Raw genomic sequence first — 18,555 nt, 5'->3', positions numbered from 1 at the left:
TTCCTGGTAAGACCTTTTAGAAAATGACGTTAGTAACAGCAGCAACTGGAAACTCAGCAGAATGCTTAAGTGCTAAAAACAGTGAAATGGGCCAAGACTTGAACAGTCATGGTTTAGGTACCTGGGGTGGGGCGGGGGAGGGGAGGGAGGGTCAAGGTTGGGGAGGGTCATGACCAGCTAAAGTTTAAGAACCACAAACAACTTCTTTCATAAGAATTACCTATATTTACACTGTGAATATCTGGGATATACTTTTTACAGGAATTACTGCTCAAATCCAAAGACCACCCAATCTGGGAACCTCATTCAGTGGTCTGAGCCAGCATTTCTGATAGGAGATAAGCTATATCCAGCTGGAGTGGCTTTGGAAAGTCCATTCTAAAATGAAATAACCTGATGTTGTCACTATCTTCCTCCCCAGCCTTCTTTTTGGGACGAAGCACCATCCTGTGATTCCACAAGGAGCCACGCTGTTTAGTTCTCCATGAGGCTCTCTGCGGGGTCCAGGCTACGGGAAGGACTCTTCGGCTTGGGGGTGGACAGGTGTTCCAACTCATAGCACCCGTTCTCGGATGCCTTGTGTGCAACATTCTCCTTCATGCCTTCCTGGCTTCTCTTATGCTCAATAATCTGCTGGAGCTGGAGCCCGGCGTATTCCGGCTTGGTGGTCAGCGGGCCGGCTGGCATGGCTATGCCAAGAACATCTGACACCATGTAGGGGCGCAGCCAGCCCACCAGAGGAGTGCTTCCAGGGCTATAGTGGGTCTGCTTGTGGTAGAAGAGGAGTCCATCTACCTACAAAAAGGGGAAGCGAGTGACCAAAATGACTTCTGGGCCCCCCTGTTTCCAGGAGAGCCTAGGCACACAGGGGCAGCTCTAGCGGGCCAACTCCCTTTTCTGGATCACTGCCAGAGGGAGAAGAATCCTTGTTTCTCACCTGTGCACAATTTCTCTAGATGAAGAAATGGCCTAGAAAATTAAATTTTAGAAAATAAAAACATACATAGCACCTTCTTGTTTACAGGCTGCTTGCTACTTTATCCTCCTGCCCACCATTGAGGGTGTTTAAGAAAAGAGGCTAGGGCTAGTTCTGGGGTCCTCCCTAAAAACACAGTATGGGGCGGCTCGGGTGGCAGAGTCGGTTGAGTGCCTGACTCTTGGTTTCAGCTCAGGTGGTAATCTCAGAGTTGTGAGATTGAGCCCCGCATGGGGCTCCACGCTCAGTACGGTGTCAGCTTGAGATTCTCTCTTCCTTTCCCTCCCTTCCCACTTGGGCTCTCAATCTCTCTAAAATAAATAAATCTTAAAAAGAAAATAAAACAGGGGCACCTTCGGCTCAGGTCACAGTCCCAGGGTCCTGGGATGGAGCCTTACTTATATTGGGCTCCCTACTTGGTGGGTAGTCTGCTTCTCCTTCTCCCTCTGCCCCTTCCCTGGCTTGTGCTCTCTTTCTCTCTCTTGCTCACTTTCTTTCTCAAGTATACAAATAAAAATCCTTAAAAAAATTTTTTTTTAAATTTAAAAAATAAGTAAAAATAAATAAAAATAAAAACACAGTATGAAGCTGAAATTCAACTTGAGCCCGGGTCTCCTGTCCCCAGATCCCATGCATTTTTCACCACTCAGGCGTCTCTGTAATGGGGAATGTATTCCACACAGGGAACAAAGCAGGGGAACTGGACAGGCCCCTCCAAGACGCTGGACTGCTGAGCACAGGCGAAACAGGCTGTCAGGAAGCTCTGTTCCCCATGCCGTTGTTGGTTGCCACACCTCCCCCTAAATTGTCTGCGAGCTATGTTCTGGGAAACTCAGTTTTTCTCAACGGGAAGACCTCCTACAGTCCCACATTTTCTTTTCCACGATTCAGTGACTCATCTCTAAAAAGCATTTATTGTCACTGGGGCATACGGATTATAAATAAAGATGGTGTTCTTACCACCTTCTTAATTGACTCCCAGAATTGAAGGCAACTTGGCCTTTGCCATTTCCTCATTTGGGAAGCTGTGATCCTTTTTTTTCTTTTTTTAAGATTTTATTTATTTGTTTGACAGAGAGAGAGATCAGAAGTAGGCAGAGAGGCAGGCAGAGAGAGAGGAGGAAGCACGCTCCCTGCTGAGCAGAGAGCCCGATATGGGGCTCGATCCCAGGATCCTGAGACCATGACCTGAGCCTAAGGCATAGGATTAACCCACTGAAAAAGCAAAACAATATTGGGTTCAAGCAATTTCTTGTGGGTGACTAGGCAGAATTTTAAAGGGTGTGAGGGGCAAAGGAAAGTTTTTGTGCTGAGCCTGGAGACGGTAACTGCAGGTTCTAAGGATGATAAAAGACTGCTCAGGACTGAGGAGATTCTAGGGATGTGAGACCAGTGCTAAACTGGGGAAGTTCTGGACAAACTGGACAGGCTGGTCACCCTGCTGCTCTCAGCCACTGCTCAGTAAGCACCACCACCCCCAGGGACCGACCATCTGTCTTGGGAGGGACGGTAAGAGTTCATGCCCCCTTGGTCTGTCAGTCACAGAAGCCCCCAACTTTACCCACAGCTATGGCAGTCAAACAAGCGACCTGGCTCTCAGGCTCATAGCAGAAAACAGGACCTAGGAGAACAGGACCAAGAAGGACCTAGGAATGGAAGCCTTGCCCCTCCCTGTGCCCCCACCTTTCCATCTGTACAATGAAGGGTGTAGATGAGCTGTCCTCCCAGGGCCCTTCCAGCCCTGGCATTCTGACTTATCTAGTCGGGCAGAGCTGAGGCTCTGAAGGGCAGTGGCACATCTTCCCCAGGAATCAGCTTCCAGCCCTTCTCTGATGCTCTGACACAGCAAAGTCAGAGGATATCCGAAGAGTCTATGTGACCAAGATTCCCTGCGTCCTGCAGTCACATCAGAGCAGTAAGGACAACGGTGGTTACCTCAAAAGGGAAATCCATAGACAGCACCTTACACAGGCTCTCCGGAGTACAAGGGAAATTGTTTAGTCCGACAAATTTAAACTAAAATAAATTAGAGCAAAGAATTAGTATATGTTACAAATAATATTGGTTCCAGCAAGTGAAACTGTATTAAAGAAGAAAAGTTCAGTCTCATCCTTCCCTATCCACCCCCACCCTCTGAATTACTGGGTTGTTAATTCTCAACCTTGCTTCAGCCACAAGAATCACCAAGGGAACTCTTAAAAATCACTCAAGTCCAGGCCCCACCCCAAGATTCTGACTGAATTGGCCTGGGATGAGTCCCAGGCATTTTTTCTTTCTTTCTTTCTTTTTTTTCTTTAAAGCTATCCAGTTGATTCTGACACACAACCAGGATGGAGAACCACTGTCCTGTGCTAGATTTAGGGACCGTATGTTATTCTCGAAGCCATATGACAGTGCTAAGAAGGGCTAGTGCAGCTCCTTTCATATCAGCATGGATTTTTAGCCTGAACAAACAGTGTAACAAAGTGATTAGGACTAAAACTCTAAAGTCAGATTGGCTGGGTTTTACTCCCAACTTTGCATCATTTCATCTGTATATGTCTCTGCCTTCCCATCTATAAAATAGGATAATGAAAGTATCTCCCTCATAGGATCGTTGCACAGGCTCAGTGGGATAATACATGCAGAGTTCTTAGAACATTTCAGACACAGCTGCTCCCATGTTCCCCTTCCTCAATACATGTTCTTCCAGGACCTTCCTGGTAACATCACTGATGCTGAGCTGTCCTGTAATTGGTTATCCAAATGCCTTTAAAAGTGTTGTAAACAATCCAAGCAAATGCCAATCTAAAGGGCTTTGCTAATAAAATGCCCTGAACGTAGCTGTCGCATATTTAATTGCTGAGTGGGTAGCAAAGATACAGGGGCTAGCATCCTGGGCTGTGGGACCTTGGGGAAGGCAGTCCCCTCTCTGAGCTTACATCCTCATCTGTCAAATGAGGCAGCTGACTAGATGAGGTCACTCTCAGCTCAGATACAAGAACAGAAGTTCTCAAAGTGTGGTCCGTGGACTAGCAGCACCAGCAGCACTCCCCAGTGTTAGAAATGCAAATCCTCAGGCTCACCCTGACCTACTGAATCAGAAACTCTGGAGGGGAGGCCTAGGCATCTATGTTTACCCGGCCTCCAGATAGTGGTGACACATGCTACAGTTTGAGAACCACTGTACTAGAGCTCTAAAGAGCATTATTAATAAAAGCAGTTACTAGCATTTTATATCAACCCCTATTTATTGAGTGACTACCATAAGCATCATGTTAGGAGAACATGCACACTTCATATCCCTTGGTTCTTAGAACAACCCTGTAAAGCAGGGTGTTATTAACCCTATTACACAGATGGAGAAACTAAGGCCAAATGAGATTATCAACTTTAGCTAGTAATTGTTAAAGCCAAAACTGGTTCAGATGTGGAAGGCTGGTAAGCCCACATCCCTCCCATTGTGCCATGCTACCTCAACAATAAGATAATTTCATTCATAATGATTATATTTAGATAAGAGAACAATCCAAACCAATCCCCCTAAAGAATCCTACAGTCCTAACACCAGGCCTTACAGGATTGAGCTTGGTTTTCTCTCCCAGTCCTTCTTCTGGTAGCTTTGAATGCATCCAGTAGAATCGGAAATCAGTCTGCCACAGAGAAGGGAAACAGAAAGATGAAATGCTGCTCATTTCAAACTATAACATGAACAAAACTCCCCATTCTAAATAGCCACCTAATTTTTAGAGACCTAAGCCCCTCTATCATTACCCTCTTTGTTCCTTCAAATACTGCCATAAGGTCAGGAATATGTTTATAAAACCTTTGAAGGGGCGCCTGGGTGGCTCAGTGGGTTGGGCCTCTGCCTTCAGCTCAGGCCACGATCTCAGTGTCCTGGGATCGAGTCCCGCATCGGGCTCTCTGCTCAGCAGGGAGCCTGCTTCCCCTTCTCTCTGCCTGCCTCTGCATACTTGTGATTTCTCTCTGTGTCAAATAAGTAAATAAAATTAAAAAAAAAATCTTTGAAGATTTTTTTTCTTAAAACCCAGTAAGTTTTTTTTTTTTAAGGATTTTTATTTTATTTATTTGACAGACAGAGATCACAAGTAGGCGGAGAGGTAGGCAGAGAGAGAGGAGGAAGCAGGCTCCCTGATGAGCAGAGAGCACGATTCGGGGCTTGATCCCAGGACCCTGGGATCATGACCTGAGCCAAAGGCAGAGGCTTTAACCCACTGAGCCACCCATGTGCCCTGCCAGTAAGGTTTTTTAAAAGTAGTCGAGCCAACATATATCACTGAAGGCCTACTGGGTGTCAGGCTCCATGCTAAGGACTTCATGCACATCATTATTAACCCTCAACCACACTCTGAGAGTTGGATTATGATTATCTCCATTCTACAGTTGAGGACTCTGAGGCCTACAGAGATTATATCATTTCCCCACAGAAAATATAAGGTGACCCTGTACTCTAACTCCAAAGCACATTATGTTAATATCTGTTTTATTTTAATTCTGAGGATTAGAAACTACTATGTAGTTGTAACTTCTTATAAACTACTTTATTTTCTGAATTCCTGATATGTATCCTTCTGTAGCTATTAAGTGCCTTTTGTTTCTTGTACATTATTTCGCTTTTAAAAATTAAAAAAAGTCTGAGGTGCCTGGGTGGCTCAGTCATTAAACGTCTGCCTTCAGCTCAGGTCATGATCCCAGCATCCTGGAATCGAGCCCTGCATCAGGTTCCCTGTTTGGCGGGAAGACTGCTTCTCCCACTCCCACTCCCCCTGCTTGTGTTCCCTCTCTTGCTGTGTCTCTCTCTGTTAAATAAATAAAAACTTTAAAAAAAAATTTAAGAAGTCTATTCTATATATTATAGAAATACAGGTAATTTTATCTATTTTTAAGGATTTTATTTGAGAGAGAGAGTGTGTACATGTGGTGTGCACAGAAGGAGGGGGCAGGGCAGAGGGAGAAGCGGGTTCCTTGCTGAGCAGGAAGCCCAACATGAGGCTCGATCCCAGTACCCCAGGATCATGACCTGAGCCTAAGGCAGACCCTTAACCAGCTGAGCCACCCAGGCGCCCCAAAATAAAGGTAACTCTAGTAACCAAATTCACAGGTTGTGAATACATGTTACTAAATATCCTTCAGCAGAATTAAAGGAAAATATGTTTGACGCTGAATTTATGAGGTCTGAGTTTTAGGTGTGTCTCTGCACTAGAGCAAGGTACTTACCATCTGTGGCTCTCAGCTTCCCATGCCTATATGTGAGGAACGACAGCAGCACTCACCTTAGAGTGTTGTTATAAGGGCTTCAGTGAGATAGTGCTCAAACGTGCTTGGCAATGCAAGTCTTAGCTATTATTGTTAGGACAAGGCGTGTTTTCGAATTCTGTGGCACCACCACCTAGCCTTGTACTTTGGGAAACCATGCTCTGGCTCATGGCTATAGAAAGCAGCAGCCTATGGTGACAACCTGTGATTCACACTTGAGCCTGCATGAAGATGGTCCTGAAGCTTGTTAAAATGTGAGCTGACCCCAGAGTCTCAGATTCATAAGGTCTGCCAATTTGCACTTCTAACCACAGTGAGAAGGACTGTGATAAACTAATTGACAGGGAGGACAAAAAAATCACCACTAGAAAACTGAGACAATGATGTGGGAGTGTTGGGAACAGAAATGGAGTGTAAGGGGTTGACCCAGCCTCACTCCAGGGACGCGACTGTCACTCATAGGAATCGCCAATCTCAGAAAAACCTTGGGGGAAGGTGAAACTTGAGGGGACAATATTGGGGGGGGGTTCTCCTCACTTGGAAAATCTCCTTCCAGAACTGGCCCCTCAGAGATTCGAGCTGTTGTATCATACGAAGGAGGCCCTGCTGTTTTCAATGTCAGGATGTGGTTGGTGAGACAGCGGAGCTGGCTGGAGACTCTCCGATGGTGACTTAATTCCACCTTCTCTTCCTTGCGCAGCCTGCACAAGGTGGCATCCCTGTTGCCCACAGTCTTCCCTGCCAACAATCCTCCTCTACTCGGGAGAGAGGGGAGGGGGCGGCTGCAACTTCTATAAAGTCCCAGCCTACCCCTCTGCTCCTTTTCACTCTTTCCTCCCCTCAAGATTGCTGTACTTCCCTTAGTTCCTCCTACTTCTTTTTTTTTTTTTTAAACGAAGCTAATTTAAACACAAAGATACAAGGAACATTAGATAATATTCTTGATATACCACATCCTGTGCACACACAGAAGCTGGTCACGTACCAAACCCACACGCGGAGCCACTTTCCTGGGAGGAGAGGAGAAAAGAGGGGAAGACGCGAGGAGAGGACCCGTTCTTACCTGGCAATCATAAAAAGGGTGTCCCCGCCAGCACATCACATCCAGAACGTAGTAGGTCTGGTTCACCTCACTGTAAATGCAGTCCAGAATGGTGTAGTCTGGGGACACAGAGCAGAAAGTTAGTACTGGGTGCCCATTCCAATCAGACTTCATTAGGGAGAAAGTTCTTCTTTTTTTTTTTTTAAAGATTTTATTTATTTATTTGACAGAGACACAGAGAGAGAGGGAACCCAAGCAGGGCGAGTGGGAGAGGGAGACGCAGGCATCCCGAGGAGCAGGGAGCCCGATGCGGGTCCCGATCCCGGAACTCCAGGATCATGACCTAAGCCAAAGGCAGATGCTCAATGACTGAGCCACCCATGCACCCCAGGGAGAAAGTTCTCCATGGCCCTTTCTTGCTCCTGGTGCCGCTGAAGGGTGATGTGAGCAGGACAGAATGAAAGAGATCAAGGCGACCCTTAAACCAGGTGGGAATTCTAAACTTTTAGATAAACTGGGACATTTACTCATCTTAGGAAAGCTCCAATCCAAAAGCAAGCAATCTTCCATTTAATTTACATGCACTTTTGAGTTCCTATCATAGGTGGTGTGTTCTGTGGGGAATATTAACTCTAAGTAGTCGCTGCCTTTAAGGAACTTACAATCTAGGTAAAGAGATAAGATGAAAAGAACCAAGAGTGGAACTGTACCACACAAACTAAGAGCAACAGGAATTCCAGAAGAGGGAGACTAGAGAAGCAGGAAATTCTTCACAGAAGAGATAACATGGAAGAGATGTAGTTTTCCGGGATCAGAGGATTAAAACAACAGGGCAGAAGGGAGGTAGGAGGGCATTTCAGGCCAGAACACTGACCTGACATGAGGAAAGGCCTCCAGGTGAAATGAACTGGCCAGATGTGGGGAACAAGCAGGCAAGCAAGCTGACCAGAGCTAGGAGTGGGTGTAAGGAGTAGGGGAAAGACACGAGGATGGGTGAGCCAAAAGGCACGTGTGAGGCTCTCTAGAAGCTAACAGGAAAGGCTAGGCTTGGTAACAAGCACATGAAGAACCACCCAGGGAGCCTGAGCCGGCAGGGAAGAGAACAGCGTTTCAGGTCCAGCTCTGCCACTTCGATGAATGGCCGCCCGCAAGTGATTTAACCGCCATGAACTTAGTCTCCTCAGCGGAGCCTGGGTTGGAGAGGCTACGGTTAGAACAATGATAAAGGAGGAAAGGGAATTTGGCAGGAAGCCCCAGAAACAGCTCACTGTACTTTACACTCGGCATTCCAAGGGACCTCCCCCACGCAAAACTGCATGTGTCACCTTGTAATGGGTGTCCACGGGGAAGGTGTGTCAACTTTAATTCAGGGGTTTGTTGCCCAGCAGTCCTCACAGGACTGCATCTGTTCTATAACTGAGGAGGCCTGACCTTGAAGACGGCCTGAATTCAGTGGATACGACTTCCTTGAACTTGAAGGAGATGGCCCAAATCTAGAGCTACAGTTTCAAAGGTATACTTTCAAAGTGAGTCTTTAAAGCAAGTAACCAAGGACCTTCCACTGTCTTTTACTAATTACAAAACTTAATAAATAGGACACCTGGCTGGCTCAGTTGGTAGAACTTGTGACTCTTGAACTTGGGGTCAGGAGTTTGAACCCCTGTTGAGTGTAGAGATTACTTTAAAATATATATTTCTAAACATACAAACAAACTGAATAAATAGATAATTTTATGTAGGTACCTTTTGTTGTTGTTGAGTTTCGCCTGTTGCCCCCTGGCAGAAGGGAAGAAAACCTGTTGACACAGTAACCACTCTTGGTGTAGGCGCTGGTAGAACCCTGTGTGGAAAGTTACCATTCCCATTAGGCGTCAAGGTCTCCTCACCCTCTGCTTCCACAGTCTGCAGGGGTGTCATTGGCCCAAAGACGGCTCTCAACTTAGCCCTCCTGCAGGAAAGTGTTTCAAAACCCATGCCAGACCCAGTGGCTGCAAGAGATAGGGAACTCGAAGCACAGGTGAACTTCTCGGGCCCCCTCCCTCCTCGGGAGCTTTGTACCCTCACTTTGCTGTTGCTCATTAAACCTTGCTTTGCTGCCCACTACTCTGTCTGGTCTACCTCTTCATTCTTCAAAGAGGTGTGACCAAGAACCACAGGCACTGACGGAGAAAAAAGTCCTAAAACATTTATGGGGGCTCGTCTGGGATCTGCACCATTGTTAAGGACAACTAACAGATAAAGGTCATCAAACTCTGAAAAGTGGTTCAGATGGAGGCTCACATGGAGGTCAAACCAGACATTTACAGAGGACCTCTTGATAGATCCGGACAAGAGGAATCCTGACAGCCGCCCCATCCAACACCCTGACCAGCAGGAAGTAGCTTTGAATGGTCGCCACCCTTCTTTTTTTTTTTTTTTTTTAAAGATTTTATTTATTTATTTGACAGACGGAGATCACAAGTAGGCAGAGAAACAGGCAAAGAGAGAGGAGGAAGCAGGCTCCCTGCTGAGCAGAGAGCCCGATGCAGGGCTCGATGCGGGGCTCGATGTGGGGGCTCGATGCGGGGGCTCGATCCCAGGACCCTGGGATCATGACCTGAGCCCAAGGCAGAGGCTTTAACCCACTGAGCCACCCAGGTGCCCCAAGGAAACCACTCTTGAAAGGATCTTACACCACCCTGGAAGGAGCTCTCCACCCTTTCCCATGTTTGGATGACCGGCGCAGGGAGGGTTAATCAGATGAAAACAGCCCGCTAACAAGCCTATAAAAACCCTTGGACTGGGGCGCCTGGGTGGCTCAGTGGGTTAAAACCCTTGGACTTAGAAACCCCAGTGGCAACCCTCTCGGGCCGCCTTCCTCCTTGGGAGCTTTGTGTTCTCACTTTGCTATGCTCAATAAACCTTGCTTTGATGCTCACCAAAAAAAAAAAAAAAAAAAAAAGGAACACAAAGTGCAAAGAATCCCTCCCGCCATAGACCAGGCATGCTGGGATAGGGAAGAGGCAGCGACTCACCCTGGAGGCCACAATCAGGGCTCTTTTTCCAACAGGGCACACGACCACAATCCATTCCTGCCCCAAATCCGAAGGGACGTCAATTAACCACTCAGACAGCATCAACTAGGAACACAAAAAAAGGCATTAAAAATCATCAGGGGGGGCACCTGGGTGGCTCAGTGGGTTAAGCCTCTGCCTTCAGCTTAGGTCATGATCTCAGGGTCCTGGGATTGAGCTCTGCATCGGGCTCTATGCTCAGTGGGGAGCCTGTTTCCCCCTCTCTCTGCCTGCCTCTCTCCCTACATGTGATCTCTGTTTGTCAAATAAATAAATAAAATTTAAAAAAAAATTATCAGTGATGGGGTACCTGGCTGGCTCAGTCAGTAGAGTCTGTGACTCTTGATCTCGGGGTTGTGAATTTGAGCGACATGCTGGGTAGAGAGGTTACTTAGAAAAATTAAACACTAGGGGCGCTTGGGTGGCTCAGTGGGTTAATGCCTCTGCCTTTGGCTCTGGCCATGATCCTGGGGTCCTGGGATCAAGCCCTGCATTGGGCTCTCTGCTCAGCAGGGAGCCTGCTTCCCTTCCTCTCTCTCTGCCTGCGTCTCTGCCTACTTGTGACCTCTGTCTGTCAAATAAATAAATAAAATCTTTTAAAAAATTTAAAAAAAATTAAACACTAAAAGAAGAAAATCAACAGAGGTGTGCTGCTGCAATGTTTGCAATGACAAAGAATTCACACCCTATATGTATAGTGAAAATACACACAAGGCTGACTGTAGACCTCTGCCCCACTTGCTCTTAGTTGACTTGTCTGAGCTGATGGGATAGAGGCCACTCACTGTGAGCTTCAACTTCTCCCCTTATCTTCATTTCCTGCATCTATACCCATTCTTTCTACGTTGCCTCCTATGTCTGGGTGATGGGACCTTCTTCCTCCCCTTACTTTGTCTGTCCACCTGCCGTTCTCATAACTATTCTGTTCCAGAGGCTACACCTCAGAGATGAATGAGGTCCCTGACCTTGAGATGCTCTTAATCTAGATCATCATTTCCGAAACTGGTGACCCCAAATACTGTACAAAGAATGTTGGGAAATCTGCCTTAAGGAAGGGGGAGATGAAGAATGAAATCTTGCTATTTGCAATGACATGGATGGAGCTAGAGTGTATAATGCTAAGTGAAATAAGTCAGAGAAAGACAAATACCATATGATCTCACTCATATGTAGAATTAAAAAAAAAGAGAGAACATATGGGAAGGGGGAAAAGAAGAAAAGGAGAGAGGGAAACAAGCCAGAAGTGACTTTTTTTTTTTTAAGATTTTATTTATTTGACAGAGAGAGAGACAGCCAAAGAGGGAACACAAGCAGGGGGAGTAGAAGAGGGAGAAGCAGGTACCCCGCAGAGCAGGGAGCCAGATGCAGGGTTTAATTCCAGGACCCTGGGATCATGACCTGAGCTGAAGGCAGACACTTAGCAACTGAGCCGCCCAGGTGCCCCATCCATAATTGACTCTTAATGACAGAGAACAAACTGAGGGATGACGGAGGGAGGTGGGTGGGGGATGGGCTAGATGGGTGATGGGTATTAGGGAGGGCACCTGTGATGAGCACTGGGTGCTACATGGAAGTGACGAATCACTGAATTCTACTCCAGAAACCAAAATTGCACTGTGTGCTAACAAAATTTAAATTAAAAAAAAAAGGGGGGATGGTGAGGGTGTTGAAATGAATTTTGCAAAGATTAACTCATGGCTCACAATTCCTCCCATCTCCACAGAAACCAGCCATCACTGAATCGCCCCCACGGAATCTTTCATCTCTCCTTCCCCTTGGCCCACAAATTGCTCACGTCCTAATCTTCAAAAACAAAACAAAAATGAAAACCTTTTGTCACTCTGTGTTTCTGTTAAACTATCCCACTTTGTCCTTCTTAAAACAACTTCATATTTCTAGATGCTGCCCTCCCCCGCACCCTGACATCCTTAGTCCAGACCTGCTACCCCGAAGCCCTGCCAGAGGCCGTCAGTGACCTGCTTGCTGCCAAGTGTCTCTCTTCCCTTCCCTCCCCCTTACCCACCCCCTTCCACTCCTCATGTGACGCTGCCGGTCACCACATCCTCATTCTCCTTGACACATGTTCCCTTGGCCATGTGAGCCAGTGCTATTCTTTTTTTTCCCTCCAAACACTCCTCCACACACTCCCCCAAAACACGCAGAGAATCTTCAGGAGGCTGTTTTAGGTTCCCCTTTTCTTTTCTCTTAGATGTTATCTGCTTGGGGCTGGTTGTATCTACTTCTGCATCCTCACCTGCTACTTCTGAGAGGACACCCCCAATTCTCCTTCTATTTCTCTCTCTCTCTCTCTTTCTTTTCTTAAGTACTCTACACCCAACATGGGGCACAAACTCACGACCCCGAGGTCAAGAGTTGCACGCTCCACCGACTGAGCCAGCCAGGTACCCCAATTCTCCCGCTTTTTCATCTCCTGAATGCTTTCCTTTCCTCCAGACCTGTATTTCCAGCCATCCACATGGTATTTCTTTCTCTGCTTGCTCTCTCTATACCTTAACTCAGAGTCCCCAAAACAGGATTCATGGCCTTCAGTCGCCCAAGTACTTCCCATCCCTGAAACTCCCCACCTTCTCCTTCTGTACCCTGTAGCCCTGTTAATGGTAATACCATTCTTTGTTACCAAATCTCATTTTTAAAAAAGATTTTATTTACTTATTTGTCAGAGAGAGAGAGAGAGAGTGCAAGAGCACGCACAAGCAGGGGGAACCATAGGCAGAGGGAGAAGAAGGCTCCCGGCTGAGCAAGGAGCCAGATGTGGGACTTGATCCCAGGACCATGGGATCATGACCTGAGCCGAAGACAGACGCTTAACTGACTGAGCCACCCAGGCATTCCTCTGTTACTGAATCTTAAACTAAACATAGTCAATGTGTCCTTAAAGAATGGTAGTGATACAACACCAAAAGCACAGGTGACAAAACAAGGGATAGATAAATAAGACTACATCAAAATTTAAAACTTTAGTGTCGCTGCTGATACCATCAAGAAAGTAAAGAGACAACCCACAGAATGGGAGAAAATATTGCAAATTATCTACCTGATAAGAGACTTGTATCTAGAATATATAAAGAACTCTTAACACTTAATAATAAAAGACAACCCAATTAAAAGATGGGCATAGGTAGTTGGGGTGCCTGGGTGGCTCAGTGGGTTAAAGCCTCTGCCTTTGGCTCGGGTCATGATCTCAGGGTCCTGGGATCGAGCCCCACATTGGGCTGTCTGCTCAGCAAGGGGCCTGCTTCCCTTCCTCTCTCTCTGCCTGCCTCTCTGCCTACTTGTGATCTCTCTCTCTGTCAAATAAATAAATAAATAAAATCTTAAAAAAAAAAAGAAAAAGATGCGCATAGAGGGGCGCCTTGAGTGGCTCACTTGGTCATGCGTCTGACTCTTGATTTTGGCTCAGGTTATGATCTCAGGGTCATTAGACTGAGCCCAGTAAGGAGTCTGTTTAAGATTCTCTCTCTCTCCCCCTCTGACCCTCCTCTCTCTTTCTTTCTCTTCCCCTGTCCCCCTCACTTAAGAAAACAAAAAAGGGCATAGACATTTCTCCAAAGAAGATATACGAATGGTTAATAAACACATGAAAATATGCTCAATATCATTAGTCCATAAGGAAATGGAAATCAAAACCATGAGACACACAGGGCACCTGGGTGGCTCAGCTGTTGGGCATCTGCCTTTGGCTCAGGTCATGATCCCAGGGTCCTGGGCTCGAGCCCTGCTTCCGGCTCCCTGCTTCTCCCTCTCCCACTCACCCTGCTTGTGTCCCCTCTCTTGCTGTGTCTTTCTGTGTCAAATAAATAAATAAAATCTTGAAAAAACAAACAAACCATGAGACACCACTTCATACCCTCCAGGATGGCTATACTCAAAGGAATGGGCAACAAGAAGCATTGGCAGAGATGTGGAGATGCTGGAGCCCTGATCCACTGTTGGCGGGGATGTAAAACACTCTAGTTGCTCTGCAAAACAGTCTGGCAGCTCCTCAAAATGTTAAACATAGAATGACCATACGCCCTAGGAATTCCATTCCCAGGTATATACCCAAGAGAAATGAAAACATATCCATGCAAAAACTTGTTCGTGACTATCCACGGCAGCATTATTATTCACAACAGCCAGAAAGTGGGAGCAACTCAAATGCCACCAACTGATGGGTAGACCAGCCAAATGCGGGGGATCCGGACAACAGAACATTATCTGGGAATAAAAAGAAATGAAGTTCTCACACACGTTCCAACACAGATGAACTTGAAAAACCTTATGCTAAATGAAAGAAACCAGACACAAAGAGCACATCTCATATGATTCTATTTATAGGAAATGTCCAGAAGAGGTGAATCCAGAGAGACAGAAAGTAGATGACTGAGTGCTAAGGGCTGGGGGAAAGGATGAATGGGAGTTGACTGCTGATGGTATGAGGGTCCTTTTGGGGTGATGAAATTGTTCTGGAATTAGAGAGTGGCAATGGTTGCACAGTTCTGTGATGACACCAAAATACACTGAATTGTACCCTGTAAATGTGTGAATTGTATGGTATGTTAATTTATCTCGACACGGCTGTCGAAAAAAATGGTAGCTAACATTTATGGGGCATTTATTACGGGCTCTGGGCTAGGTATTTAGGGTATACTATTTGTTCCAATCCTTCTAACAATCCTGTGAAATAGTACTGTAACTATCCCCACTCTACAGATAAGAAACCAAGACTTAGAGCCATTAAGTGACTTGCTCAAGGTCAACAAAGAGCCTAACTTTGAGGTCAGGGGGACGTGACTTTAAAGCTTAAATACTTAACCACGTATCACACTGCCTCTTCTATCCGATCCACTGTTAAACTCTATCCATTCATCCTGGCGACACTTCTCACACTCATGACCTCATTTCCTTCACACCTTCACTGCCCTCAGCACCAGCAGCAGATGGTTTAGCAAAGCTAAGCAACCTACTCCAGCCTCTCTCTTCTAGGCCCTCCTCTACACAGACATGCGTGTCATACAAAGTCCCAACTCTGTCCCTGGCTCAAAAATTCTCAGAGGTTCCCCATAATTTAAAACACAGTCTACACTCCCGCAGATGTTTCTGCTGTATTCCTTCCCACAGCGCTGTGCTGCTCCATCTTCACTGGCCTGCACTGCTCTCTGCACACAGTATACTCCTCCCACCTCGGGGCTCTTGCTCAGCCTCTTCTTGCTGCCTGGAAGGCCCTGGCATGCTCTGCACCTCTGCCTTTCAATGTCTTACCTCCTCTTGGTGTGCCTGGGGGGCTCAGTGGGTTAAGTGGCTGTCTTTGGCTCAGGTTATGATCCCGGGGTCCTGGGATGAGCCCTGCCCCTGTGTCGGGCTTCCCTGCTCAGTGGGGAGTCTGCTTTTCCCTCTGCCTCTCCCCCTGCTCATGTATACACTCTCTCCCTCTCTCAAATAAATAAATAAAATCTTTAAAAAAGAAAAAAGCTAGGGGCGCCTGGGTGGCTCAGTGGGTTGAGCCGCTGCCTTCGGCTCGGGTCGTGGTCTCGGAGTCCTGGGATCGAGCCCCGCATCGGGCTCTCTGCTCAGCAGGGAGCCTGCTTCCTCCTCTCTCTCTGTCTGCCTCTCTGCCTGCTTGTGATCTCTCTGTCAAATAAATAAATGAAATCTTTAAAAAAAAAAAGAAAAAAAAAAAAAAAAGAAAAAAGAAAAAAGCTGGGGCACCTGGGTGGCTCAGTGGGTTAAGCCTCTGCCTTCGTTTGGCTCAGGTCATGGTCTTGGGGTCCTGGGATTGAGCCCCACATTGGGCTCTCTGCTCAGCAGGGAGCCTGCCTCCCCCCTCTCCCTCTGCCTGCCTCTCTGACTCTTTGTCATCTCTCTCTCTGTCAAATAAATAAATAAAATCTTTAAAAAAAAAAAAAAGGAAAAAGCTACCTCCTCTTTCAATAACCTTTTTTTTTTTTTTAAAGATTTTATTTATTTATTTGAAACAGAGAGAGAGATCACAAGTATGCAGAGAGGCAGGCATAGAGAGAGAGAAGAGAAAGCAGGCTCCCCGCTGAGCAGAGAGCCCGATGCGGGCCTCGATCCCAGGACCCTGAGATCATGACCTGAGCCGAAGGCAGAGGCTTAACCCACTGAGCCACCCAGGCGCCCTCAATAACCTTTTCCTGATTTCATAACCTTGCTTCCTTCCTTGCTGTTAGCTAATCTCACTTTCTTACGGCAAAAACCATAATCTCCACTTATTCCAGTACAGGACCCTTGTCCATCTTCCCACACATAGTCTAGCTTAATACAGAGCAGGGCCTTCAACAATGCTTGCTGAACAGAACGGAACTGTACTTTATCATAGAAGATGTTACTGTGCTGTATCGGGGACACAGAAAGAAGATGGGAGCGGGTGTACCCAGAAACCATATTCTTTTTTTTTTTTTTTTAAGATTTTATTTATTTATTCGGCAGGGGTGGTGGAAGAGAACAAGCAGGGGGAGCGGCAGGCATAAGGAGAGGGAGAAGCAGGCTCCCTCCTGGGCAGAGAGCCAGATGCAGGGCTCGATCCCAGGAACCTGGGACCATAAGGTGAGCGGAAGGCAGACACTTAACTGACTGAACCACCCAGGCACCCCCAGAAACCATATCTTAAGGTGGGACAGGATTTTGAGCCGACAAGATATAGGTATAGAGAGAAGAATATAATAGCAAGGTAGAGCCCTGACTCCACATGGACTCATCCCCTGCCTTCTGGAATACCTGGGCACCATGGGGTACTGAACGGTCTCCATGCCTGCTTCCCCTGTGGCTCCACAAACCACACTGGTTTCTTTCTGCAACCAACAGGCCACTTAGTCAAGTTTGTTATTGTCATCTATTGTTTCATGGCCTCAACCTCATGTAGGCCAACTGGCAGGCCTGGCGTGGCTGGCCAGGTGCCCCATATTCAAGGGCAGCTGTCCTCCCCACCTTCCACCATCTGAATGTGAAGATCCAAGACTGACATGTTAGTCTACTGCTCAGGAAAGACCCATAACCTAGGAGGTGGGGTGGGCACAGTGCTAGCCTGGTCAGGCCCGATCTAGAGCTGCCCTACAATGACCACTAAGAAATGTTAAGTGCATGGACTCTGTTAGTGTAGCAATAGCCCAGTGGCTTTCTGCAGTGGCATTGGGTAAATGTTCTCAAACCCAGCACCCCAGCCTCCCTCTGTGACAAGCGCCTTCCCCGACCCCATTACCACATGGCACCGGAGCCATTTCTTCTCTTAGTCCATATACCTGATGCACATAACCAGCCTCTTTGCAGTCCCCTATTCCTTCTTCCTGTCTCCTCCTCTCTTTATGGCAACATTTGCTTCGGTGGGGCTGGACCTGGGCCTCACCTTCCCTGGACTACTCACTTGATTAGCATAGCGTTTTGGTAACTTCTTGCCAGTGTCAATGTCCATCTCTTCATCATCTTTCTTATCTTCCTCTTCCTCACTCTCCATCCCTGTCCAGTCATCTTCAGCCAGTCTTCTGGCATGATTCACGTAATCTAGCCGCTTACTGGAGAAAAGAAGGCACAAGGACAGGCCTTTTATGTCTCCTTGGAAGACCCCATACAATGTGACAATTTTAGTTTAACTCAAGGGTTTTAAGTTCAGGAGCAGCCTGGGGATTCTAGTGGAAGAGATGGTAGAATTTCCTTTGTAATGCTAAACTAGCCCCCTCTGAGTGCACTCAGCCTTCCTCAGAGTATCCTAAAAACAGAGTAACATGTTGAAAGGAATTTTCAAGATTCACTAGCTGGAAAGGCTGACCCTGCTCCTGCACACACCATTCCAGATTCTCATCTCTACTCCCCCCTTAGAGCTGACACTTTCCTGCCTGGCAGGCATCTTATCCAAAGGCTCCCGGTAATTAAAGAGAGGAGTCACTGAGATGTGAGGAGTTTCCAAGGTATACAGCTTTCTTTCTTTCTTTTTTACTTATTTATTTTAAAAAAATATTTTATTTATTTATTTGACAGAAAGAGAGAGTGAGCGAGTACATAAACAGGGGGAGCAGCAGATGGAGAGAAGTAGGCTCTCTGTTGATCAGGGAGTCCAACATGGGGCTTGATCCCAGGTCCCTGGGATCATGACCTGAGCTGAAGGCAGATGCTTAACCAACTGAGCCACCCAGGTGCCCCTCTTTCTTTATTTTTCAAAGATGTATTTATTTATTTGAGAGAGAAAGAGAGAGAGAGAGAGAGAATGTGTGTGC

The 18,555-nt window shown here is 46.7% G+C and overlaps 1 protein-coding gene across 9 annotated transcripts in view; it reads right to left on the bottom strand.

Annotated features, from left to right (window-relative positions):
* Positions 1-210: 210 nt before the first annotated feature.
* Positions 211-18,555, bottom strand: part of SNUPN (snurportin 1) — a 41,709-nt gene continuing 23,364 nt past the window's right edge. For 8 of the 9 annotated variants that reach the window (XM_047738279.1, XM_047738277.1, XM_047738278.1 and 5 more), the window contains 7 exons: positions 17,709-17,856; positions 10,289-10,393; positions 9,018-9,114; positions 7,296-7,393; positions 4,534-4,608; positions 2,912-2,992; positions 211-795 (listed from right to left, as the gene is read on the bottom strand). In XM_047738279.1, the coding sequence (XP_047594235.1) occupies positions 475-795; positions 2,912-2,992; positions 4,534-4,608; positions 7,296-7,393; positions 9,018-9,114; positions 10,289-10,393; positions 17,709-17,856 (925 nt within the window). In that variant the 3' untranslated portion in view covers positions 211-474. The remainder of the gene's footprint in view (positions 796-2,911; positions 2,993-4,533; positions 4,609-7,295; positions 7,394-9,017; positions 9,115-10,288; positions 10,394-17,708; positions 17,857-18,555) is intronic. The other variant, XM_047738280.1, reaches the window with a different exon arrangement.

Source organism: Lutra lutra, chromosome 7 (assembly GCF_902655055.1).
Source record: "Lutra lutra chromosome 7, mLutLut1.2, whole genome shotgun sequence".
Lineage (NCBI taxonomy): Eukaryota > Metazoa > Chordata > Mammalia > Carnivora > Mustelidae > Lutra > Lutra lutra.
Note: the sequence above shows the minus strand (reverse complement) of the source record. Positions and strands in the feature narration are given on the sequence as shown.